This window comes from Chlorocebus sabaeus, chromosome 20 (assembly GCF_047675955.1).
Source record: "Chlorocebus sabaeus isolate Y175 chromosome 20, mChlSab1.0.hap1, whole genome shotgun sequence".
Lineage (NCBI taxonomy): Eukaryota > Metazoa > Chordata > Mammalia > Primates > Cercopithecidae > Chlorocebus > Chlorocebus sabaeus.
Window position 1 is genome coordinate 92,287,017 of NC_132923.1, and position 26,655 is coordinate 92,313,671.

Below are 26,655 nucleotides of genomic sequence, written 5' to 3' on the forward strand. Positions count from 1 at the left end.
CCACAGCTGGTGCAAGGTCTACCCATACCTTTACTTGCAGTGTTTAGTAAGAGTCCAATGAGCAAAGACACTCCATGTTGCTAGGTATCTCTCCAGAAAGCCAAGACCATGAACTCTTTTGGTGTCGGGAAATACAACTCTAAAGAGTATCTCTTGGCTAGAACCTAACCCCTCCAGTGGCCTGACTTGGCCTGCTGTTCACTCATCAGCTAAATCCTCTTTTGTTCCTGTGCCAAGAGCCCTGAGGTACAGCTCCTAGCATCCCACCTAGAATCTTAACAGGAAGAATTTCTCTGAGGTCCACTAATCCCATTTCACAGAAGAGGAGACTGAGGCCCAGTCACAAAGGTAAGAGGGTCTGGGTCAGACTTTTGGCAGCCAGGTCAGAAGGCTCAGGGAACCCTGAGAAGGCAGCCCTTATTGTGCCCACCCGAACCTGTTCCATCATTTCTAATCAGTACAGAGGGGCTGGCAGGCCCTAGAGGCAGAGGGCTGCCTGCCATGTTGTCCCGCAGGGGGCTCAGTTCCAAAGTGCACACTGCAAGCCCACAGCACTGCTAATTAATGCTGAGCGATGCAATCATTTCTAATTAGCTCAGTAATCCCTCTCTGTAGCCCTCCTGTCACTGAAGCAGGAAGGGGTCAAAACAAGAAACTCTGTTCCCTCTAGTCCCTTCCAGAATGCCACAGCAGGATCAGAGATGGCTACTCTGGGACCAAACTGATGGGGAGGCGGGAGAGCCAGCCAAGGAGGGAAAGGTTCCCCAATGCAGGGCCAGGAAGAACTTTCTCATGGACAGTGACCCTGACAGGAAGTTCATGAATGCAATCTAGGAGGGGGACACAGGTGAGAGCTGCTATGTTACAATTTAGAGCTTCTACTGTGTGTCAGGCTCATAGCCAAGTACGTTACCCAAGGTAGCTCATTTACTACCTCTTGCTGAAGCTAGATTGCATTATCCCATTTTAACAGATGAAGAAACCCGAAGCTTAGATCAAGGCACGTGTCCAAGTAGCTAAAAAGTGGCAAAGGCAAGATAGGAAACCAGGCTTGACTTCATAACCTAGAATGCCCTTCTGTTCCAAGGGGACCCCCTAACTGAGCAGCATCAACAAAGACTGGTCCCAGTGAGTGTGCTAGAGCTCCAGCTCCTGCCTGTTGTGAGCCTGAGGCAGGGAGCTACTCCAACTCCAAAACAGAGCGACCCCAGAAAGACCCAAACCAAAAGGAAAGCTACCATCCTGCCAGAACTGGGCATGGAGTTTGAGAAAACTTGGTCTGTAGCCCAGTCCATCTCTTCAATTTCCTGTGTTTTCACTATAGGTGACATGACTGTGTCCTAGTGCCCCACTTGACTTTATGCACAAAGATTGAGAACTCTTCACTTTGGCTGCCCTAACTCTTGGAATCTCAAACTTAGGTAGCCTTGACACCGTAGAGCCAGGGCTGGGATGGACAATGGACGTGAAATCTCAGAAAGGCATAGAGCAAAGGACCCTGAGAGTTTTAGAAGTGTAGTATGGAGCAGTGTGCCAACACAAAGCTTCCTCCCTACCATGCCTACACCAAGAGAATGCCTCCCTGGGTAAGAAGGTGCTGATGATACCACAATGTTCGATGATTAAGGAAACGAATCTCATGGAATGGTCAAGAAAAGCACGATACTGGACGTGCTCCTTGCTCAGGACACACAGGCCAGCAGATGATCCCTTGTAGTCCCTGGAAAGCACCCTGATGGACTGGGCTTCATCTGGAAATTCTCAGAGAAGGCAGGCAGGTTTGGTTTTCACCTTCCCATTCATCTTCTAAATCCTGAACTAAGCTTACCAAAGTGTAGTAGGGAAAGTTCTGTTCTCTATCCAGAGGCTACGTATGAGTAGGAAGAATCAAAGCATTTGCCAAGGAGGTAGCATGGTGTGGTTGGAGAAACACGGGCTTTGGCGGGAAACAAACTTCAAATGAATCATGGCTCAGTTACATCCCAGCTGTGTACTTTTAAACAAACCACTTTCACCTCTCAGAGCCTGTTTTCTTATTCACAAAAGGTGTGTAATACTCCTCTCAGAGGTGTTGTGAGAATGGTGCTTAACATGGCGCCAGCTCATCATGAATGTTCTCCCTTTTCCAGACCAGGGCTCAGCCTGGCAGCAGAACCCACGTGGTAAGAGCTGGGGATCTTGAACTCCATGGCCTCTCTCACTTACCAGCTGGTCCAGAGACCCTAAACCCCTTACAGTCACCCCCCAGATACCACACCCCAGTAAGCACAAAAAGCTAGGATCGTTCAATTGTATTCAGCAAACAGGAATGCTCTAGAGGTTTGCATCCAAAAGGGGGGCTGCTAGGTAGTGCATACATGGCCTGCTTTCAGAGAAGGCCTCTAAGAGCTGTCGAGCCCACGCTGATCACCTTTGTGAAATGTGGGCCGACTGATAACTCAAAGAGCCCTGGGATGAGTTAGTTCCTGTTGCCGTGGGAACTCCAGATCTCACTGTATTGTCAAGTCTCAGCAGAGAGGCTGTATTCACACTACTGGGCACTGATTAAAAACTGGAAGAAAAACATTCTCAGCGCCCTGCAGGTTTGTATAGTGAGGTCCCAGCAGTTTGCAAATTCAAAGCTGAGCTCCCGAGTAGAATTGTGTAGCTCGTTCCTCATTCTCCGGCACTTATTGCCCGCCCCCCAGGGCTCTTCAGGGCCTTTAGAGAGGTTTGGGCAAGGGCTGGGAGCCATACCTCCATTAGACAGACGGGGAAACTGAGAGCGGCAGCTTTGGTTTGCACATACTCAGGCGCCGTGACTGCGAAGAAGCCAATGGGCCCCAAAGTCGAAGAGACCCAGGCAAGCCAGGAGCGGCAGGCAGTGAGGGAGGGAGGAGGCCGGGGGTGGGGCGGAGGGAGGGGCCGGGCAGGACTCACCATTCAGTCGGGTCTGCCGGTTGGCTCGTACTCGCAGAAAGGTCTGGGAGAAGATCGCGGGCAGATGCAAGAAAAGAAAAGAGAGCGTCAGGCGCGGCCTGGAGTCCTGACCCCCGCCCCAGCACCGGACCCCCAACCAAGCCTGCTCCGCCCCAAACAGCCCGTAAACAAACCTACTTCCTCCCTCCCGCCGGCCCCTCTGCTCCTCCGGCCGCTCCGGGCTCTCGGCATAGCCGCCGGGCGCTGCTCTAACGGGAACCCGTGGCCGCTGCGCGGTGCCGCCCCAGCCCCGGCCTCCGGCGCTCTGGGCCCCACGGCCGCCCGGCCGGCGAGGGCGGCGATGCGGGCGGATTCCCCCCGGCTGCCCGGCGGCGGCGGCACCTCAGCTCCCAGCGGCGGCGGCGGCCATGTTGGCCCTGATCACGTGATCTGCCGCCGTCGCGCGCTGGGGGTGAAAGTTCACTATGCGTTGCGGGGCGGCCGGACAGAGACCAGGAAGCTGCCGTTTGTAGTCCGGTAGCAACCGGCAGAAGCCTCCCCAGGGTCCCTCCCACCGCCCGTGAAGCCTACCAACCCCAGCTTTAGCGGCTGCAAAGTCCTTCCACCCCCCCCTCCACGCCCCCTCCCGCTGCGGGGCTCCTTTCGCCCCACCGCCGGGCCCCAGCTCCCACCTCCTGTGCCTGCCTTCCGCGCGGCTGCCCTTAGGGCAGAGGCATCGCGTTGGGCGCTTTGCAGGGGACAAGGCGTCGGAATTCCCGATCGTCCGTGGGCGATCCCCGCCCAACCCCTAGGCCACCCAGTTTTGTTATCAGACGACTCCCGACATGTCAGCTGTCTGCTGCACGGCCCCTGGAGCTCCCATAGGCGCTGCATACCGACATGGCCAACATTAAACTCAGTATCCTCCAAACAGAGGCCTTTCTTTTGGGTTCCCTATTCAAAAGAGGAAGCCATCATCTACTCAGGTGTGCCCACGGAGTAAAGTTGAGAGTCGCCCTTGACCCCACCTTCTCCATCCCTCACACTCAGTCCTTTTCTAGATCCTCAAAGTCTACTTTGAAAGGTCTCTAATTTTCTCATCTCCACCTCTGTATCTCCTACTCATCCTTCCTGGTCTGTAACTGAAAAATAGCTTTGCCTCGTGTAAGAGTACATTCATCTCTGCACCATTATCATAGCTTGTGTAGGTTTTTATCAGTGGACTGACCACTTCAGGGTTGGGGCCATGTGTGAGTTATTTGGGTGAACCCAGAGCCCAGCATGGTGCTGGGCATGGGCAAGTCAGCCCTGAGTTTTTTTCCATGGTTGTACCTACCTTGGTTGTCGTTGTGCTCCAGTCATACATAATCTTAGGAGCTTTCTAAATTTGCAGCTGTTTCCCGTCTCATCTTTTGGTCTCCAGCTTCTCTCTCTGCAACCCATCCTCCACACTACACACAATGTGATCCTTCTATTGGACAAAATGAACCCTCTCTTTCTTTAAATCCTTCAGTGGTTCTCCACCAAGATCTGCAACCTGGCATATAGGCCTGCCCTGTCTGCCTCGCCAGACTCTTCTCCCACTCCTATTCTCTCCCTTTACACTCCTGCCACTCAGCTTTGCAGAGCTAACTGTAGCTCTTTGAGCACTCCATGCTCTGGACTCCAGGCCAGAGAGCCTCCATGGCCTCCAGTATCCCCTGCTTGGTTAACTGTTGTTCATCCTTCAGGACTCTGGTAAGACTTAGTTCTGTCCCCCAAGCCTGGGTTTGATGCCTCCTCTGAGTTTTCGCAGTTCCACTGCTTCTCTTTGATCATGTATATTTTGACTGTTCGTTTACATATCTGTCCCTTGTACTTGGGAGGTCATCTCTAGCCATTTACCCAGCACAGTGTCTTGCATGAAAGAGACATCAGTGGGAAGGGGAGAAAGACTTTATAAGCCCTGAGCCCAGTGATGGGTTGGGAAACAATCTCGGATTTAGGGCCAAACAGACTCAAGTTCAAGTCCTAATTCTGTTACTTGCAATTTATATGTTCTTAGAAAAGTCACTTCTTTCTAGGCCTGTTTCCTTGGTAATAGATTGGGGATGATGAATACAGTTGCTATGAGGTTTAAGTGAGGTAATGATAAAGAGGGTTAGTCAGTCAGCAGGGGCTAAGTAAATGAGAATTCAAACTGGAAACCAAGGCTGGGCACGATGGCTCATGCCTTTAATCTTAGCACTTTGGGAGGCCAATGCAGGAGGATTGCTTGAGCCCAGGAGTTCAAGACCAGCCTGGGCAATATAGTGAGAACCTGTCTCTATAAAAAACAAAACAAAAACCCAGAAACCAGTACCCCCTGCTTTCAAGGCCTAGCTCAGTGACTTTAAAAATCCAACATAGCTGAACAACTACTACATGCCAGGCCTTGTGTAAAGAGCAAGGGACAGGATACCCAGCTAGTCCCTGGATTGCTTTCCAGCTTCATCTACTAACTTTCCTTGCATTCTACTTTCTAACAAAACCAAACTACTGGTAGGTCCCCAGATATATCATTCTGTTACACCTCTATGTTCTCTGTACATAGTGTTGCCTTTATATCTGGAGTAACCTTTCTTCCTTGTCTGCCAAGTGAACTTCTATTCCTTCTCTGAGTCCATTTTCAGTCATTATCTCCTGTGTGAAGCTTGCTCTGATTTTCCCTTCCTTCTACTGTAGTATCCTAGAAACTTATTCTTTATTATTAATTTTTTTAAAATTTTATATTTTTAGTAGAGACAGGGTTTTGCCATGTTGCCCAGGCTGGTCTTGAACTCCTGGCCTCAAGCAATTCACCTGCCTTGGCCTCCCAAAGTGCTGGGATTACAAGCATGAGCCACTGTGCCTGGCCCCTAGAAACTTATTTATACTCCTGTCATAGCACTCAAAACACTGGACCGTAATTATCTATCTGCAAATCTAACCCCTTGAAGGCAAGGACACAAAGCTGAGCATGAGTGAGTACTAGATAAATGTTTGAGTAAAGGAAGGATAAGACAAGGTCCTTGCCTTGGAGAAACTCCAAGTCTAGTGGAGTCAAATTCATTGTGAACGATTAAATACGGCCAGAATTATTTGCATCTTCTCCTATCAAGAGCTGCCTTTCCTCATCCCTTGATTATGGGCTAGCTTTGTGACTTGCTTTGCTTAATAGAAAGTGGTAGAAGTGATGTGTGAGTTCCAGATTCTAGGCCTCAAGAGGCCTTGTAGCTTTGGAATTTACCTTCTTGGTGTGACACTGCCCTGAGATTGCTAAGAAAGAAAGCTATTGAATGTACTGGAGGATGGGAGGCCACATGGAAGAGAGCCAAGACACCCAATCTCCCAAACATGTGGTGAGGCCATTTTGGACTTTCCAGCCCAGCCTGTCCTCTAGGATGAATGAGCTCCATGAGTGAGGAAATGCCCACTCAACCCACAGCATCATAAATAATGAGTTGTGTTAAGCCACTAAATTTTGGGATGTTTTGTAGATAACGGAAACATACCTAAACAGGTGATCACAATGTAGGGTGACAGGGGCAATAACCAGGACACACAAGGGTCATGAGATAGCTCATCCAGAAAGGCTTCCTGGAGGAGATGATATTTGGGCAGGATTTGGAAGGATAAATAGAAATTTGATGGAGTGGGGTAAAACAGTTATGTTAGAAGAAATAGCATGTGAAAAGATACAGAGGCAAGAAAGGAATGTGTCATCCAGGGAGTGGTCAGCGTTAGTTCAGTGAGCATAGCCCATAGGATTCATGGACAATATTTGGAATAGAAGCTGGACATATAGGTTGAATCCGTATCACAGAAGGCCTTGCTGCCATGATAAGGAGCTTCAGCTTTATCTTGTAGAATACAACGTAGTTTGATTTGTCCTTTAAGATGTGTGCTTAGAGTCTACAACAGGGTCTTGGGTCTTAACCTGGGCTTCAGAGATCTCTAATTGGTACTGGGATGGGCTCTAGAGCTTTCCTAACCTCCTGAAATTGTATATATAATACTGCATGTGTGTGTGCCTGTGTGGTATATAAAAACACATGTGTATGTTTTTAGGCAAGAGAGTCCATAGCTTTCCTCATAGTCTCTAGGAGATAAAAGAAATACTGACATTTGTGGGGAGGAAGGTGGGTCAGGGAGTTGAGGCATTATTGCCTGGTGGATACTCTTCCTGGTTGAACAGATGGCAAGGTGCATGCCATGAGTGCAGTACAGAGGACAGGCCTCTGAAGGTGGGGCTCTGTCTGTTCCTCCGGACCAGAATGCTCTGGAACAAAGCCTTGTCTCTGTTCCCTCTCAGATCAGAATTCCCTGGGGTCTGGTCATTTCTCTGCCTTGAACCAGGGTTGTCTGGATTGGGGCAATGTCTCCCAGGGGCTTATTGGGCTTCCTCTCTGAAACTGGGGTTCCTTTAGAGAGAGCAGGGATCCCTTCCCAGGGCTTGCACTTGGGCTCTGCAGTTTGAGTCCCATGTGAAGGCATTCGGTGGAGTCTGTCCAGCCGTGCTGGGCACTCTACTCTCCAAGCTCTGCACCCTGTGCCAGGCCAGGCTGTGTCAGCTGTAAGGAAGGGGTGCAGAGAGAACACCTTTCTGTAATTCCCATTAGGGGTCAGGTGTGCCAGCAGGGCCCCTGGTTCTCTACCCCAGCTTACAGGTCCCTGCAGCCCTGTTTTTCCACATCAGATCAGGGCTCTTCTTCCCTTCTCACACTGCGCCTCCCTGAGAAGCCCTGGTGCCATTTGGACAAATGTTCCTTGGAACAGGAACTGTTTTTTTTCATCGAACGGCTCTGGGGGTCTGAAAGACAGGGCTCTGCCTCTCCTTAGACAAAAGTTTTGGGGGAAGTTCTTTGTCCTTCCTACTCCAGAGAAGGTCCATCTATAGCTAAGATGCTACCCTTAGGCCCCTCTGCTATGATCTTGTAGGACTGTGTGATGACTCCCTTCCTATTTGCCCAAGACGCTCATAGGCAGTGTCCAGGGTTGGCGGAATTGAATGGCTATTTGCTTAAGGTATCATGCTATTTCTTTTTTGTTTTTGTTTTTTGAGACGGAGCCTTGCTCTGTCACCCAGGCTGGAGTGCAGTGGTGTAGTCTCAGCTCACTGCAACCTCCGCCTCCCGGGTTCCAGTGATTCACCTGCCTTAGCCTCCAGAGTAGCTGGGATTATAGGCACCTGCCACCATGCCTGGCTAATTTTTGTATTTTTAGTAGAGACGGGGTTTCACCACGTTGGCTTGGATGGTCTCGAACTGCTGACCTCATGATCTGCCTGCCTTGGACTCCCAAAGTGCTGAGATTACAGGCCTGAGCCACTGAGCCCGGCCAGTATCATGCTTTTGAAGTCTGAAATCTTCAGGTGATTCTGGGCTGTGTATCTGGGTCTCTTATGAAACCAAACCCCATAGGATACTTCCTGATGGATGGAATGATTCAGAGGTGCTCAGAACCCATGGAGCCCATGTGACCTTGGCATCTCTCCCTAAAATCCATCTATTTAAGGCCTATTCCCTGACACCTATGCCTCCTGAGTTCATTTAGGGGCACTGGACACAGAGGGAACCAAACCCAGTTCAGGCCTCTCCTGTGGCCTGCGGAGGAGAGGAGGAGTTAGCACCAGGTAGGCTCTTGAAACCTTCCCCCAGGTGAGCTTGCTTCTCATGGCCACCCACCACCCCTCCTCACCTGGTATCTGTCTGAGTGGTGGAGGTCATCGGTGGCAGATGAGTGGGGTGATGCCGTTGGAGACTCTCCTTCCCTCTTGATGGAAGCAGACAACAGGAGGGACTGGAAGAAGAAAAAGGACATGTGGCCTCAGGCCGAATGAGACCTACAGTCAGTCTCTAGAGTTCCCAGTTCTGTGGCATTTTGGGGAGCGAGGCAAAGAGAAGGAGGCTGAGGGACAGAAAGACCACTCTTGAGATTCTAAAGGCATGGGGTCAAGTCCTGGGAGTGTAGTTGTGGGAGAGCATGGCTTGGTTTTAGGGATGGGTGGAGACCCCCTGAGGGACCCTGCTTAGGCTAATCTCTGCCCCAGTGGAGCGAGACTCCCAGTCCACTCCCAGTAGGCTGAGACTGTATATGTTTTGTTTTCCCTTGGAGAGCAGAGACTCTGGGATACCCATGAAGCGTTGGGGGTAAAGCCATATACCTGCTACCCTGCCTGCCCTTAATACAGGCTGATGGCAGCCCCACAATAGAGACAGTAAATTAAATAGCATGTGAGTTTCCCACGTGCAGCTAGGGATGTACACTGGTCCACTTATCCTGGTGCTACAGTGATGATCCCAGCAAAAACCCCAGCAAAACTAATCCCCCCATGTCAATCTTGTATGGCCTCTTCTACATACGCCTGCAGTTTAGATTAATAAACTGTCTGCTTGAAATTGTGTGCAAGCACCACAATTTGAAATACCACATGGCACATTCTGCCTGAGAGCCAGCTCTTGCCAAGGCCTGTTCAGCTGCAAACTGGGGGCCTGGAGGCCTGAAAGCAATCCATACTTCCTCCCCCCACCTTCTCCAGCCTGTACAGCTCTGAGCCGGAAGCACACAATTCCCTAGGAGTCCTCCCCAGCTTAGAAAACCACGCCAAATCGCCAGTGACAGCCCAAAGAAAGCAATTTGGGAAAGATGGAGCAGCCATTTATCCTTCATCTCCGGCTGAGCCTTAGGATGTGACCCGCATGCGGTGGCCATGCTGCGCATCCTTAGGCTTGGACTGGAAAGGGCCCTGGAAAGGGAAGGGACAGCTGCTGGTCTGGCAGGGCTCCCTGACTTGCCTGTACCCCAGGAGCTGGAGGAGAGAAGAGGCTGGAAAGGGCCTGTGCAGGATTCTCTGCAACGTGGAGCTCCTTCTTCACCCACCCAAGCCCGGTGGGAGGCCTCGTGGGTGACCCAGCCCTCAGCTCAGAGAGGAGGTGCTCTCAGGCAATGTTCTTCTCCTTCTCTGGTCCCAAGGAAGATGCTAAGGAGGGGGAACAGTGTGGGTCACCCCGACCTTCGGCCCATGAAAAAGCCCCTGTTTGTGCGCCTTCTCTCTCTCTCTCTCTCTCTAGGTTAGAAGCCCTGAGAGGCCTCGGCGTTACACCTGGGGCAAGCGGAATAAAAAAAGGTCACTGGCGCTTTTTAAACATGGACCAAAAAGCAGTAAAATGTGTTTTGAAAAAAAAATCCCGGCATTAAATCATGACTTTTTGCCTGGTTCTTCGCCTCATTAAAAGTGGCCTTTTGGAAGGTAAAATTATCATTGTAAGCGATAAGATCTTTAAGAAAATAATTCACGGCTTCTTCACCCTTTAATATGATAGCCGCCACCGGCTAATTTTTTTCTTAATGGCAACGAGGCCATCAATCTTGTCTAAGGCCCCCTCGTCCTCTCCTCCTCCTCCCTCCCTCCTTCTCCCTGTCCTTTCAGTCTCTTGTTTGAACCTTCTCTCTCTTGCCTCTTCCACTCATGACCTGCTTCCCTAAAGCCTAGGTCAAGGCAGAGAATAGACCCTGAACTGTTCAGCTTTGGGGGTGTGGGCATATATCTGGAAGTGGGTGAGCAAGTGTCCCTTGTCTCTGTGTCTGATGGTCAGTATGCCTGTGTCTGTAGTTTCAGGACACATGTTTAAGACTTCCTATGTCTGTATTGTGACCTGAGTGTGTGTGGGTCTGCATATGTGGGGAGCTAGGGACGGAGGTAGATGGTGTCTGCCAGGGGTTTGTCCTTAGAACACAGGCCTCACTGATGTCCAAGTCCCCAACCCTGCCAGCCATGCTCAGGTGTCAGCTGTCACCTGTGGTAGCCGACTTGGAAGCTTGTCTCTGACTTTCCTGAGCCACACCATTACATGCTGCAGGCTGGTAACCACACCATTACATGCTGCAGCTACCTCACAGAGGTAGCTCCCTACCTCTGTGAGTCTGCAGCTGCCTGGCACCCCTAGCCTCCCCTTTCTCTTTGGGGCTTTGCCTCCTTGGCCAAGGCTTACACCCACCCAAGGCTGGGCTAGGCGCTCTGCTCCTCCTCTCCCAGCTTGCTCAGGTGAGCAGTTTTCTAAACGAAGGTACACGATCCATTCCTATACCTTTGAAAGGCTTGCAGGGTATTTGGGCCTACCCCATGGAGGTGATACTTGTCACTCTTTCTCCTTTCCCAAAACTGCCCTTTTAGAGGTCACCAGTCACTGCCAGACTTCTAAATACAACAGCCCCCTTCTCCAGTCTTTCCCCATTTGACTGCTGACCACCTGATACATTTAGAAACTTTCTTCCTTAGGATCCTGAGATAACACACTCTCCTGTGCCCCTCTTAACTCACTGAGCTTTCCTCCTCTGTCTCCTTCCCTGCTTCCTAGACCTTATCTTGATACCAAGTGCAGGAGTCCCCCAGATTCTCACCTTTGCCTTTGCTCTAATCTCTCCAAACACTCTCCTTCACTGATTCCACCCTTCCCAAATCTTCCATAGTCATTCCTCACTTCCTATAAAATGGGCTAGGGGGTGGCCTCCCATTCTGAATAATTGTGGGAGAAAGGATGCAGCCTTCTACTGAGGAATGGGGAAGGGGATACTCAGTGAGTGAGGGTTTGGTTCTCCCCATATATCCATCCCCTCAAAACCACCTTTGGGTAAGTAGTACCCACGGTGTCTGTGGCCATCTTTGGGGAGTTCTTGGTACAAATTTCATTGTGCAAAGGCCTCTTGGCCCCTCCTTTAAGCCAGATTCTTGCTCTTCATTTTCCCTTTCTCCATCTGATGCTTTCAAGTCTTTCTCCCACAGGGTTTGTTCAGAGAGGCAGACTGGTTCCCCAGATGAGTCCAGCCTCTTCCTTGGCTCCTTGTTGCCCTCAGGACAAAGTACACACAAACACACACACACGCACACACACACACACCTGCACACTCATACACCCCTGTGCCCCCATAGTCTGGCATCTAGGGCCCTGCACTATCTTGACCTGCATTTCTTTATTTTTCTTCGTCTGCTATAGCTCACTTTCTTCCTTTGAGTCTTCCCACCCTTAGTGTCTGGGTCACCCACATCTCCCAGGCCATTCTTGGCTCTGACCCCTCTCCCGGCTGGAAGAGGAGCAAGTCAGATGAGCACACTCTCCCTCATGCACAGACCACACACACTTAGACACACGCGGCGCAGCCCTAGGCCTCAGGATGATGTTCAAGACCTGGAGATTGTTGAGGATATTAGAAAAGCTGGAGATAGTTGAGGATACTAGAAAAGCTCCTTTTTCTCAGGAGGAACCAGTTCTGGATAGGCCTAGGTTAGTATGGGCAGGAGGAAAACATGTAATTGGCCACCTACCTTGGGGGTGCCTGGAGCCATGGCATCCTTCAGAAGGGAATTCTTGCTGCCAAGAAAGAAGAGAACAGGGTAACCATTCTACCTGCCGCCCAGGGCATGCAACGGTAGAGTAGCAAGAAGACCCCAGAGACAGAGAAGGCATAGCCAGCCTAGCCCAGCCCAGCTCCGCCAAGCTCCACCCAGTCCTTTCAACTCCCGTGGCCTAGCCTAGCTCAGCCTCTCTCATGGGCCAAGGGCTAGTGGTGGCCCCTGGGAGGGAGACACAGACACTAGGCATGGTAGACTTCCCAGTGGATCTGAAGAAAGGGACTTTACCTGACTCCTTGTATCAGCCCTGAAGATTCTGCCTGTCCCCTTCTCTCCACCCCCGTCCCTAGCCCGCTCTTAGCTCCTGTGGGATTGGGGTGATGGAGCTGACATGGCTCTTGTCAATTCTCCCTCCAACATGCTGCAAACTGTGTTAGGCCAGGAATGATCTCCCCCTGATTCAATTTGTCAGCCCCAGGCCCTCCGGCATCGGGCGCGGCAGGCAGGCAGGAGCTGGGCCCTGAAATATGGTGGGCGGCTCAGAGCAGGCGGGGGCTGGGGTGGGAGGTGATGGATGGGCTGTGGGGGAGGCGAGGACTGTGTTTAATAACAAAATTGGTATGCAAGGCCACATCCCGCGCTAAGCATGAGTGATCCAGAGCCACAAAGTATTACAAATCCCCACTAAACAGATGCTGACAATGGAACAAGACGTATCAAATCAGATCCACTTCAGAAACATTAATATCCCTGTTCCTGTCCCTCCCTGCCTGCTGCCCCCACTACGCTCACCACATCTGTGCTCGCACATTCATGTGCGTGCACTCACACACACACACGCTCACAGAAGTGCTGGCTGATGAATGCACGGAGGCAGACGCAGCCCATTCACATAGGGTCCCCGTACAGACACACATATGAGCTATAACGTACAGCACACCCGCAGATATACCCAGAACGCACAAGAACACACAGACACACATCCAAGGCAGAATGCACGGGGCACATAGGGACTTAACGAATGTAGACATAAGGAACATGCACAGATGAGCTTAGACACCCACAGACATACCGGACATGCCAGCAAAAGCACAGTCAGATTTGGATGCAGCAGTGACTCTCAATGGGGGACAGGGGAGAAGGGGAAGGGATGTTTGCCTGCCCAGGGAACATCCGGCAATGTCTGGAGACATTTTTGATTGTCAAAACTTGAGTGGAGTGGGGGAGGTTGCTACTGGCATGTGGAAGGTAGAGGATGTTAAACAGCCTACAGTGTACTGGACAGCCCCTCACAGCAAAGAATTATCTGACCCCAAATGTCAACTGTGCCGAGGTTGAGAAACCCTAGTATAAAGGTGCACACATATACATACCCACAGACTTCCTATAATTCTGCCAACAGGCACAGATACAACCAGTCACACCTGGAGACTCAAACACACATACAGATGCACAGGGCCACAGAGGCGTATTCCCAGACACATGTCCATACAGATTCATGGTCCGGCACAGTGGCTCATGCCTGTAATCCCAGCACTTTGTGAGACCGAGGCTGGTGGATCGCCTGAAGTCAGGAGTTTGAGACCAGCCTGGCCACCATGGTGAAACCCTGTCTCTACTAAAAATACAAAAATCAGCTGGGCGTGGTGGCAGGTGCCTGTAATCCCAGTTACTTGGGAGGCTGAGGCAGGAGAATCGCTTGAATCCAGGAGGGAGAAGTTGGAGTGAGCCGAGATTGCGTCACTGTACTCCAGCCTGGGCGACAAGAGTGAGACTGTGTCTCAAAAAAAAAAAAAAAAAAAAAAAAAAAAAAAGATTTACAACAGCCACACAGATTAGATGATAGCTGCTCATGTGCACAAGTCCAATAAACACATGCATAGATATGGACACCTGTGTGTACCAACACACACCCAGATGCACATGTACCCACAAATGTAGACACATATGCACACACACACATAACATATGTACATCCCAGTGCAGGGGCCACCAGGCCCAGCAGCAGAGTGAGGCCAAGGTCTGAGTGTAGAAACATAGCTGTCACCCAGTCTAATCACACAGTGGGGGCATCACAGACCAGGAAGGCCAGCTACAACAGGTTCCATTCAATTATGTTTTGCTCATAAATGGTTCATGCCAGCCCTGATGTAGGCACTGGGGATTCAAGGAGGACACGGAACTGCTTTTGAGAAGCAACTAGTTTTTGAGTCTATGGCTTTTATCATTTGTTCACTCCTTCATTCACTCAGTAAACAAATACTACCATCACCATTTCTGGTACGGAAATGAGGCATCTATTGTACAACATCATGCTTGCTCTGCCCTGGCCTAGGATATGAGTATTATCTCCAGTTGGATCAGGTGACAGCAGAAAAGGAAGGAATGAACAATGATTGTGCACCCACTGTATGTGACAGGGGCAGGCCTTAATATATGTTATCTCATTGAAACTTCGCAAAATCTCTACAAAATTGACTACCAGGTCAAATGACATTTATATGGTCACACAGTCCGTGGAGGGTTTGGGATTTGAGGTGGTGTCTGGCCAAGCCCACAATGCTGGCTTTTAAATGACCATGCTGCCTCCATAAAGACACCCAGGGCTTAGAATAGAGGACAGAATCCAGTTATTTTTCTTTGCTTGCTGTGTGACTTTGGGGAGGGAACTGCTGACTCTGGGCTTCAGTTTGCTCTGCTGGTGAACAGAAACGGCGACATTCAGGGTCAGAATGTCCAGCCTGTCACTTGGTGATCCACTCCTCTGGATCTTTTCCTAGCAACACTCTTTGCTGTCCCTTGCATTGGATTGGTACTAGCTGAGGCTCCTTGCCTCTCTCTGAGCAAGGGACCCCTCCCTATCTTCCCTCCAACAACCTGATTACCTCCCAGTGTGCTTGGCCACCCAGAGGCTGAGCAGTCTGCTGAAGGGCCTGCCTCATAGAAGAGAGGTCTGAGGCCAGCAGCTGTAGGCAGCCTGGCTCCCGCCCAGCCCATCAGCTCTGCTTTCGTCCCTCCCTATTTCCACAGCCCGCCCCCAACGATTTCCTCCCTTGCTCAGTCACTCGCTGCCTAGTGATCCATGGGTTTTAAATTATAACTGGGACCCAGGAAACGCGTTCCTAAGTACAATATTCATGGGCTGGGCTGACACTTTTAATTAAGGTGATTTACACTGAATTATCCTTGGAAATAAAGAAACGGTGTGCTGCCCGGGAATAAACCATCATCACCAGCCGCCTTTGTAAGTTACACTTCGTTTTAATCTATTTGGGGAATTGTTTATCTAGTTCATTACCCAACCAAACACCGAGGCCGGCCTTAAATAAGGCTTAAGTGGGGGTGGGGGCACTGCCATCTCCACACCCCGCCTCTCCTCTAGAGTCACCCAGCCTCCCTCTGGCTTCTTTCAGGCCTTTTAAAGTGCTGGCCAGAGAGCTGGTTTCCCAGCTCAGAGGCCAGATCTTGAGTGGCTCCAGAAACCTCCCAGAGAATATCTCTAAGTTCAGGCCCCACCAAGCCAAGCCCCACTTTTGTGCTATCTCTCCATGCCCAAGGCTCCTTCATCTCTCTGGGTGGAAACTCCTGCCTGAGGGCCACTGGGAAGTCTGGGGGCCAACTCCTTCCTCCGCCCCCACCCTTCAACCTCCAGCCCCCATCTATTTATGTCCCTGTCTGTCTCTCCACACATCCAGTCCCTCCCCCATCACCACCCCAGAGACATCTTAGGCTGAGCTTGCCCAACATCCCTTCCTTCCCTCAGACACTTGCTTCTCTGCTACCATCACTCTCGCAATCATCCAAGTTAGAAAGCTTCCTCCCAGTAAGCACCCCAACTAAGTCCTGTGGCTTTTTCCTCCACCCGGTCTCTCGTCATTCCCTCTTCTGCATCCCCACTGCCCTGGGTCAGCCTCACCAACTTTCCCCTGGACCCCAGCCAACCTCCTCCCTTGCCTCCTGCTTCTACCCCCAATCCACACTCCACACTGGCCTCACAACCATGCCCCTCCCACTTGTCTCTCTCTGACGGAGCTTCACCCTGGCTCCTGAATGTTCAGCTTACTCTCCACCCCATCAAGGACGTCCTCCAGCATTGAAAGCCCTCCACAATCTGTACTCCATCTAACTTCGCCCTCCTTGTTCTACCTGGCCAAGTTCTGGGGTCTAATGGAGCCCCTGTGAAGAGGCTGAGAAGGGGAAAGATAAAGGATGGGGTGAGGGAGAGAGTGTTGGCACAGCCTCTGATCTCAAATGGAAAAGTGTTTGGAAAAGTGTAAAGACTTTGCCAAAGGAAGTTCTGACTACTCTTCCTGTAAGTGTCTGTGCGCCCATGTACCTATGTACCCATGTACATATGGGAATGACATCCATGGGACAAGACTTCTTTCAGGGTGTGTGTGTGGGCACATCTCTGTGTTGGAATGGGTGTGTGTGTGCACTTGCGTGTCCTGTATATGTTTGTGCCTGTGTCTGAAGCACAGCCAGCCCTGGCTCTGGAGCTGGAAGGTCCCTGCTTCTCTCTGTGAGCCCCTGAGTGTGTCTGAAATAGCAGCCTGCTCCTAGTGGGGTGTGCTTTGTGTTGTTGGGCAAAGGGAGGCAGGAGGCAGAACACCAGGCCAGTCTGAAGAGCCCCTTAGGAAGCAGTCAAGTGGAGGGGGAACATGTCCAGGTTGATGGAAGGCACTTGGCGGCAGCATCCACAGACTCAGGAGCTGGCTAAGCTGAGGAAGGCCAGGGAGGGCGAAAGAGGCAATGGAGGCAAAGGCAGGGTAGGAGAGGAAAGGGGACGGTTGGAAGCCAGAAGAGGGAGGAGCCAGTAGGGGAAAGAAGGGCTGGGGCAGAGAGGAGATGAGAGGGGAGGAGGGAGAGCTGGGGAGGAGGCCTCCAACCATGTGCCTTTGGTCGATGGGGCTGCCTCATGTGGGCTCTGCCAGGACCCTGGAAGTGAGGTACACACAGGCTCTGCCCTCCTACGGGCCTCAGTTTCCCCATCTGTGAAATGCCTGGTTTCAGGCCCCTCTGCTCAGGGAGCTGATGGTGGGGAGTGGAGAGGGGTCTCAGGAACCCGTGTGCCAACTTTTCCCAACCTCCTCTGCTGTCTTGGCTTCCCTAGAGCGGGTAGGGGCGGGGCAAGGGCAGCCAAGGCTGGGGCCCTCCCCGCGCTCCCCGCTGCGCGGCCGTCAGCCCGGAGGGAGCTGACACGCTCCTTGGGAATTTATCACACACCCAATTACAATGTTAATTGGCAAGTTCCTGAAATCAATTAATTCGCAAATTTTTTCCAATTAAAAATCCAGATAAATCACGAGGGCGGCGGCGGGCCGGTCCAGCCCGCAGTCCGGTGGGCGCAGCGGCCGCAGGGAGGGCGGGCGAGAGAAGCGAGGGGAGGGGGCGCGGGCGCGGCTGCCCTTGAACGCCTTTGCCGGCCGGTCCGACTGTCAGCGCGCCGGGCGCGGCGGGGCCGAGACAGATAAAACCATCGACCCGTCGCCGCCAGCGCTTCGGCTTTATCGATCCGACGGGAATTTCACTTGCTGTGCAGATCCCGCTGTCCGGCTGTCAGACACCCGGTTGGAGGGGGGCGCGTGCCGGGGGTGCAGGGCGTGCACAGACGGAGGGGGCATGGGCGTAGGGGTGCTGGGCTGGGCCGCGACGTGAGGGGTACAGATGTGGGGATGCAAGACATAGCGCGAGAAGCATGGAGCTCGGGGTAGGGAAATGGACACACGGATGCTCTGGGAGGATGTGGGGGATGAGGGGCTTGTGCAGGGTCGTGGGTGGGTGTGTGGAACAAGGAAGGCTGTTGGCAGAAGTGCATGCCCTGGACATTGCAGGTGTGGAGCACCTGGGACTGCGCTGTAATGTGGCCCTCACCGAGGAGGCAGACAGAGAGCTGGGGGCCCCCATTCTCCAGGCCCTTAGGGGGCACACTGCTTTTATAAGGCTGGGCAGGCTCCTCTATCCTCTGCTTCCATTCTCTGACCCTGTTAGGAGAAGTCCTCCTCTGGGAGCAAATTACACAGGACCCCTCCTGGACAGTCAAAACATGGAACTCAACTGCAGAAGGATTTTTTTTCCCCCACTTTCTGCCACTGGCAGGCCAATCCCAGGCGTATGTGGGAAGTGGTGGGGATAGGAGTGATTAAGAGCATGGGTACTGAAGTCAGATTACTTTAGGTTTGAATCTTATCTTCATCACTTACTAGCTGTGCAACCTTAGAGATGTCACTTAACTCCTCTGCACCTCAGTTTCTTCCTCTGTAAAAAGGGAGCAATTATTATCACCTACTTCAGAGGGTTGTTGTGAAGATTAAATAAATTAATGCAATGTAAAATACTCGGTGCATAGTGAGTGTTCAACAAGGATTACTATTATTATCACTAGTATAGTCTTCTATGCCCATGGATTCTTGGATACTCCTCCCTTCAAGGGATAGAGCTTCTAGAGCTTAATTCTTCTCCCCTGAGAATAAGCTGGACTTGACTACTTGCTCCTAGTGAATAGAATAGAATAGAATAGAATAGAATAGAATAGAACAGAACAGAAGCAACACTGTGTGATTTCCCAGACTATATTATAAGAGTCACTGTGGCATCCTCCTCAGTCCTCTCTTGGACTACATGCTCTGTGGGAAGTCAGCTGCCATGTCATAGGGAAATTCAAGCTGTCCTATGGAGAGACCCACATGTGGGGGAATTGAGGCCTCCTGCCAACAGCCATGTGAATGAGCATCTTGGAAGCAGATCCTGCAGTCCCAGTCAGATCTTCAGATGACTGTTGCCTTGGTTCACATCTTGACTGCAGCTTCATGAGAGATTCCCAGCCAGTAGCCTCTACTACCCACAACCATCCAGCTAAGCTGTTCCTGAATTGATGACCACAGAAACTGAGATAATAAATGTGTGTTGTTTTAGCCGCTAGGTTTTAGGATAATTTGTAGCACAGCGATAGATGACTAAATATTTCTTCCTTCAAAATTCAGCTCAGGCCTCACCTTCCTGAGGAAACCTTCTGTGCTCTGTGCTGGGTTTGGTGGCTCCTTGACACCCCCCAGCTCCAGTTCTTCCCGTAGAGCAGTCTCCATCCCTCCGGGTTTGTACTGCCCGACCCTCCCAACCCTCATGCTATGAACTTTCAAGGTCAGGGACCATTCTGATTCACTATGGGATCCCCTGCACCCTGCATGGGGATTCGGTTAGAAGGTAGAAGGAAGGAGGATCAGTCAAGTCTGATGACTTAAACTGAATAAGGGTTGGACTAGGAGGAGCGGGGCAGGATGTCCCTCAGTAGCAGATTATATTGTCCAAAGACGGCTGCAACCATATCTTCCATCCCACATATGTTTCTACAATGTGACCTTGCCAGTCCTCCCATCAAAAGGGGGGTGTATGTCCCCTCCCTTTGAATTCTGGGTGGTCTAATACTGCCTCGATAAATAGAATACAATGGAAGTGAGACTCAATGACTTTCAGGCTAGGTTATAAAAAGTGATCCAGCTTCCATCTCATTGGCTGGAACATTTGCTTCTGGAGCCCAAAGCTGCCATGCAAGAATTCCAACCATCCCGAGGTTGGCAAGCTATGAGGAAGCCGAGGCCACATGGAGAAGCCCTATGTACGTGCTTTGAGTCTAGCTTCAGCTGAGGTCCCAGCTGATAGCCAGCATCAACCCCCAGACATGTGAGGGAAGCAGCCTCCACATGACCCAGCTCCCAGCCACCCAGTCTTCCCAGCTAAGGCCCCAGACATCACGGAGCAGACATCAGCCATCTCCTCTGTGCCCTGTCTGAATTCCTGACCTCACAGATTCCATGAGCACAATGAAATGGTTGCTTTAAACTGCTAAGATTTTAGGTAATTTGTCACACCTCTCCTCTACTCTTTTTGATAACCTGGCTCCTCCACCAGGCCTTGAGGAGGCTCAGCCCAGTCCTTCAGGCAGGGACAAGGGAGGGAGGCTGGGGGTGAGGTGGGGTGGGACAGTAGGGGACACACCTGAGCACATTCTCCAGATTGTCATCTTTCAGACACTGAGATTCATAGAGAAGGTAGTGCCCACTCCCCTGGAGGGAGTAGGCTGTACTTCTGAGGGGCCTGCCAGGCCTAGGACCTGCTGCTTTTATTCTGCTGTGAGGCTCAACATGGCAGTGCTGGGCCTGTGGCAGTGGCTCACCCCTGTCTAGCTCCTCTCATGTTCTCTTTTGAGGCTGGGGACTGCAGGGTCACTCTCCTCACATCTCCAAAAATAGAGCAAGAAGAGGAAAGTGGCTTCATTCAGCGGAAAGATCTGAGGATTGAAACAGAGTTGTGGAGAAGGGTGGCAGGGTCCTGTCTTCTCCCGAGGGGCTGGGGTATGGGCCAGGCGGCTGCTGCTGGGATCCGGGGGCCAGAACCTTGCCTCCAGCAGGCAGGCTCCCTGGCAGGTGGCTTACCTCGAGGGCAGTTGGGCTAGCTGCTCCAGTTCCTGCTCCATATGCTCCTGCAGCTCACTGGGCCTCAGCAGGACCTGGCAGATGGGGCAAATTGGGGCCTGGCTGTCGAACAGTGCTGCTGCTTTCTTTTTACCTGGTGAGGGGAGAAGAACAGACAGACACGTAAGCTGGGCTAGTCCAGGACGCAGACCCAGCATCTCAGTCCTGAAACCCGAGCCTGCTGCTGTCTTCTAGGGCTTCTAAGGGTTTCAGAACCCACCAGCACCCCTCTTCCTTGCAGCTCCAGAGGCTGTGCCCATGAATGGTACCTCCTCAGCCAGCCACCCCTCTCAGAAATCTATTAGGACACATCCCCCATGGGATGTCTATTTTTTTTCTTTTTTAAATTAATTAATTAATTTGAGACAGAGTATTGGTCTGTTGCCCAGGCTGGAGTGCAGTGGTGTGATCTTGGCTCACTGCAACCTCTGCCTTCTGGGTTCAAGTGATTCTCCTGCCTCAGCCTCCTGAGTAGTTGGGATTACAGGCGTATGCTATCATGCTTGGCTAATTTTTGTATTTTTTGTAGAGATGGAGTTTCATCTTGGTCAGTCTGGTCTCAAACTCCTGGCCTCAAGTGATCTGCCAGCCTCGGTCTCCCAAAGTGCTGGGATTACTGTGCCTGGCCTTATTATTATTATTATTTTTAATAGAGATGGGTGTCACTATTTTGGCCAGGCTGATCTCGAATCCTGGCCTCAAGTGATCCTCTCATCTTGGCCTCCCAAAGTGCTAGGATTACAGGCATGAGCCACTGCTCCTGGCTGGCTGGGATGTTTAAACGCCTCTCTTGCCACTCCTGGGGACAGGCAATGCTCTGTAGCCTCTGCTTACAGGTGTGAGGTTGAGGAGCCCTATTAATTTAGAAACATCCCTGCATATCCATGGATGCTCTGACTGCACAAAGGACTTTAGTTTGAGCCCAGATCTTCCTTCCTTCTTCTTCTTCTTCCCACCAGTTCCTGGAGGGGGTCAAAATCAGCTTTCGGAAAGATAAAGGCCATGCCAGTGATGAGCAAGATGGTTGCCTAAGTAGGGTTGCCAAATTCCACACAGGATGCCCAGTTGAATTTGAATTTCAGATAATGAAATTTTTTTTTAGTATAAGTATGTCCCAAGTATTACATGGGACATACTTATTCTAAAAGTTATTTATCATTTTTCTAGAATTCAAATTTACCTGGATGTCCCATGTTTTTATATGCTAAATCTAGCAACCTTGTACTTGAGGAAGCCTCAAGTTCAGGCTGAGCACAAAATCCACCTCCCTTTGACACCAGACTGAGGATGATTACGGCTCCCCTGGATGCCCAGATAAGAGGCACCTGAGGGCTCAAAGGAAGAAGGAATTCATTTTGGGTGTGTGTTTTGAGGACTGGAAAAAAGAGAAGGCTTAACCAAAGAAGTGAAATTTAAGCTGTACCTTAGAAGTATATCAGGCAAATGAATGAGTTAGTGAATAAGTTGTGAGTTCCTTGTGGGACAGACCATTTCTTATTTATCTTTATATTTATAGACAATTTATATCAGGTCTGGCATAGCCTAGATGCTCCATGATGAAGCAAGAGAGAGGAAAAGAGAAAAGGGGAGAAGAAAGTTGGGAACAAAGAACAGACTGTCCTAGAAGCCAGATAACCTTCACAGGGCTGGGACAGCAGCTCCAGCCATCCAGGAGGCTCCAGCCTGTGTGGCAAGGTCTCTGAGGAGGGGAGGAAGTCCTACTGATCAGGTGGCTGTGCCTCGGATGCTCAGGGGACAGCTGGAGGGAAGCTGTGAGTAACAGCAGCAGATGTGGCCCAGGTGTGGGAGGTGGGAGACGAGGCGTCCAGTCTCAGCTCTGCTTCTACCTTCAGTTAGCCAGAGAATCTCACAGGTGAACAAGACCCTAGACATTCTCCAGGCCATTATCTTTACAGCTAGGGCAACTGAGGCTCAGAATGGGACACAGACATTTGTACTCAGCTTTTGATCTCATTACTTTATTCACTCAGCAAACATGTAACAATTATTCTGTCAGGTATTATTCTAGGAGAAACTGGAGCTCAGAGATAAATATAATGCATCCTTGGCCTTGAGGAGAACACAAATTAGTAGGAAAGGCAAAAAGAGAGCCCATGACTGCAGTCAGTGCTGGTGAGAACTATGAGGAGGACATGAAGGATTCGTGGGAAGGTGGGAAGGGGCCAGCAAGGTTGGCAGGATCTGTGGGCAAGGTGACGCTCAGCGGGAGGCACAAGGAGTGAGTTAGGGAGTTGATTGGTTGTTGGAACAGATAATTGAGGCAGGGGCTGGGGTCTGAAGGGGGCAATGGTAAGAGAGGAGAATGGAGAAAGAGGTGGATCCCAGACATGGGGTCTGAGCTGAGCTGGACATATCAGGGGTTCAGCCCCCGTTAGCCTGGTATACCAAGTCTGGCTCTTAGGGGTTCCTGGAGCCCAGATGTCTCACTCCAGGCCTGGGGACCAGGTGTCAGCATTCCCACATACCTGTACTCAGTTCATCTGCTTTGCTGCCACAGGGACATTCTACTTTACTGAGCTTGGCCCCAGTTTTCCTGTCAGGGACAACAGGCCCTCTTCCTGCCTCCAAGCTTCAGGAATAGCACTGGCAGGGATCAGCAGAGGGACTCTGCAGCCTCTGCCCTCCAGCCCACCCCCATTTTCTCAGGGGTTAGAGTGGCAGGTGTCAGCATGGCCATGGGCCCCCTGTGTCCCTTCCCCCGCTGTGTTCTCTATAATTTTATATTGAGACCTGTGGTCATGACGTGGGTTTTACTGCACTAACGACATGGCCTGCCCAGGTTTAATGACAAAATCCATACTCTGGCCCTGGGCCTGCTCCTCGTTTGCATAATTCCCAGAATACAGCTCCCTGAAGCTTTTGACCTGGGCCATTACAGTGGCCATAAAACGGGCCATAAAACCGCTGGGGATGGCCAAGAGGAGGGGGCTGTGGTCTTGCTGGGGTGGAAATGAAGCCCTCAACCCCATACTCTTCCTACGCTTGGGAGGAAGCATCCTTTGGCTCTTCCTTTCCACAGCTCCCAGAATCTGGAAGTCCTTTTCAGGCTGGCGGGGCCCCTGGAATCCTTAGTCCAGCTGCCCATCGGACGCAGGAATCCCTTTTCCAACACTGCTGGCAGCACCACAGGTGGGCAGACCAAGCCCACCAGAGGCAGGCTGTCAGCAGGCGTCCTCTCGAGTGTTCCTCTCTCCAGCTGATGACACCCCCAACCCCCAAAAGCCAGCCAAACCCTTTTGCCACAGGTAGGTCTAGGTCATGTAGGCCTCGGTTGAATCCTGTCCCTCCTCAGGAGGCTTTGCTCCCTCAGGAGGTCAGGAGCCGGGCTGAGCAGCATAGTGGGGAGATGCAGGAAGCACAAGGGGATGGGGATGGGGACAGGGACTGGGATGGGCTGTCAGTGCTAAAGATGATGAATGGGGGAGGTGACACGGGAGGCCCAGTGTTATCAGCAGAGGATGGCGGGTGCGGGCGCTCGCCGTTCCTGCTAATCCCCGGGCGCTGCCTCAGCCCTTGCACTGATAACGAGGAAATGGGACTGACAACAATTTTTAGCTGAGAGATTCTTCACCAAAATGCCAGGCGGCCGGAGGTCTGACAGCGCCTGATTGAGTGTGTGAGTGTGTGGGGGGAATGCCCGCAGCCCCCTCCCTCCCATGCAAAGATGGATCGCTCATTCCGCCTCCCGTCCACATTCATTACCGCACCTCCCTCCCCACCGCCCCAGCCACGGAGTGCCTGCCACCTCCACTTCTCTGCTTGCCGCAGGTATCCCCACAAGCAGGAGGAGGGCACGGAGGGGAGGGGCGCTGACCCCATCCTCAGCCTTATACAGGGCAACTCCAGCTCCAAGAGCGGAGAGGCGACTCTGTAGAGGCAGGGGCTGGGAGTCAGGGGAATCAGGTCCCAGCCTGGAGGCTCCCTAAGTTGTATGACCTCCAGAGAGTCCCTTTTCCTTGCTGAGCTGCTAGAATAGCTTTCCTGCTGGACAACAGTGAGGCTCCAACAGGGAGTGACTGACGGTAAGCTGCAAAGGACAGGCCTGTTGAGGAGGAGAGGAGAGGTCATGCCAAGGCAGCCCTCTTCCTAGCTTGGACCAGGCTCCAGCCGGCCCAGCCCTCTCACCTCGAAATGAGGCCTCAGATACCTGGGGTCCTAGATCAGCCCTCTGCTGCCCCCCTCTGTTGGGAATGGTTGACCGTTGGGAACAGGCAACTCAAGGGCCGGCACAGCCTGCTCCTTCCCGGCCATCTTCCACAGCGAAGCCTGGTGAAGAACTGGACATATAGAGGCCGGGGATCTCGTTCAAAGGGAAAGCCCTCCCCTCCTTGACCACTCACCCACATCTGGCCTTGCAGTTCCCCACCGTGTGATTGCCTCTCTGGCTTGGCCTGTTTGGTTTTGCCCAGTTCTGCTGCATGAGAGTTCCGTTCTCACCTCTCTGCTTGTCCAAGCAACAAATCCCATCTCTATTATCTTTTCTCTACAGACCACAAAAAGCATGGCTTGACTGCCTGGTGTCTGATAGGGATGAGGAGGGTTGAAATGAGGGTGAGGGTGACTGTAATGACAGATGGCCATGGAGGCTGGGGCTTTTAAGAGTATGTGTGTGGGCATATGTGTGTGTTTATCTGTACACATGTGTGTCCTACTCCTACCCCTTCAATGGAAGGGCTTCCATTTCCTAGTGAACAGGAAACAGGAACTTCAAGCAGAATTCAACAGAGCTGCCTCTTGCTAGCTGTGTGACCTTGGGCAAATCACTTAATGTTATTGAGCTTCATTTCTCCTTGTGTGAAATGGGGAGAATGATATCTAACTCCCAGGACTTCTGTGAAGATCCAGTGAAATCAGGGCTATGTACAAGGGAGGAGTCATTAGTGCCTCCAGTAACACACTGGCAAAGTTTGTTGTTTGTGCCAATATCCGCCCCATCCTGACACCTGCCCTGCCTTGCCTGTATCTGGCCTTCTTCCCTTCTATGATCCAGATCTTTTACCATTCAGTAGGTGCCCTGGTCCTAGCTCCTCTGGCCCCCATGGAGTTCCTTCTTCCTATCCATCATTACCCATATATCTGTTTATTGGTTTATATGTCGGTGTATCCATCTGTCCATCCAACTATCATCTATCCATTATCTGTCCATTTTTAATAATAACTGTCTATCAAGTATCATTATATATTTGACTGTAGGTCAGTACTACACATGCTTTACTTCATTAATCCTTACAGCGGTTCCGTGAGGTAGGTGTTACTGTCTCTATCACACTGATGAGGAAAATGGGGCTCAGAACAATGTGGTGACAGCTAGAAAGTTCAGAGCAGGGATTTAAATCCAGGTCTGAGTCCATATCTGAACAATACCCAACTACCTACCTACCTACCCACTCACCTAGCCAATGATTAAATATGACTCCACAGATGTTTACTGGATGCCCACTAGGGGTCGCTATAGCACAGATGCCAGACAATGAAGACAGGCACAATCTCTGCCCTCAGGGAGCTTAGGACCTAACTATGGATGGAAACATGAAACAATTGTCCCCAGAGTGGTCTTAGGAAAAGAAAAGTACATGGGGCTGTTGTGGTGGCTCAAACCTGTAATCCTAGCACTTCGAGAGGCTGAGGTGGGAGGATTGTTTAAGGCCAGGAGTTTGGTCAGCCTGGGCAACACGGTTTGACCCTGTCTCTACAAAAAAATTAAAATATTAGCCAGCTGTGGCGGCATGTGCCTGTAGTCCCAGCTACTTGGGAGGCTGAGGCAGGAGGATCGCTTGAGCCCAGGAGTTTGAGGTTGCAGTGAGCTATGATCGCACCACTGCACTCTGGCCTGGGCTACAGAGTGAGACCCTGTCTTTAAAAAAAAAAAAAAAAGTACACAGAACTAGGGGAGTATATCATCTGGTCTGGAAGGTG

The 26,655-nt window shown here is 51.3% G+C and overlaps 1 protein-coding gene across 4 annotated transcripts in view; it reads right to left on the reverse strand.

Moving 5' to 3' along the window:
• RNF220 (ring finger protein 220) overlaps positions 1-26,655 on the reverse strand; it is a 247,230-nt gene that overhangs the window by 16,676 nt on the left and 203,899 nt on the right. For 3 of the 4 annotated variants that reach the window (XM_007979016.3, XM_007979015.3, XM_073007376.1), the window contains exons 2-5: positions 20,680-20,812; positions 12,221-12,266; positions 8,596-8,697; positions 2,920-2,962 (exon numbers count right to left, since the gene is read on the reverse strand). In XM_007979016.3, the coding sequence (XP_007977207.1) occupies positions 2,920-2,962; positions 8,596-8,697; positions 12,221-12,266; positions 20,680-20,812 (324 nt within the window). Of the gene's footprint in view, positions 1-2,919; positions 2,963-3,096; positions 3,344-8,595; positions 8,698-12,220; positions 12,267-20,679; positions 20,813-26,655 lie in introns of those variants that run through there. The other variant, XM_037998558.2, reaches the window with a different exon arrangement.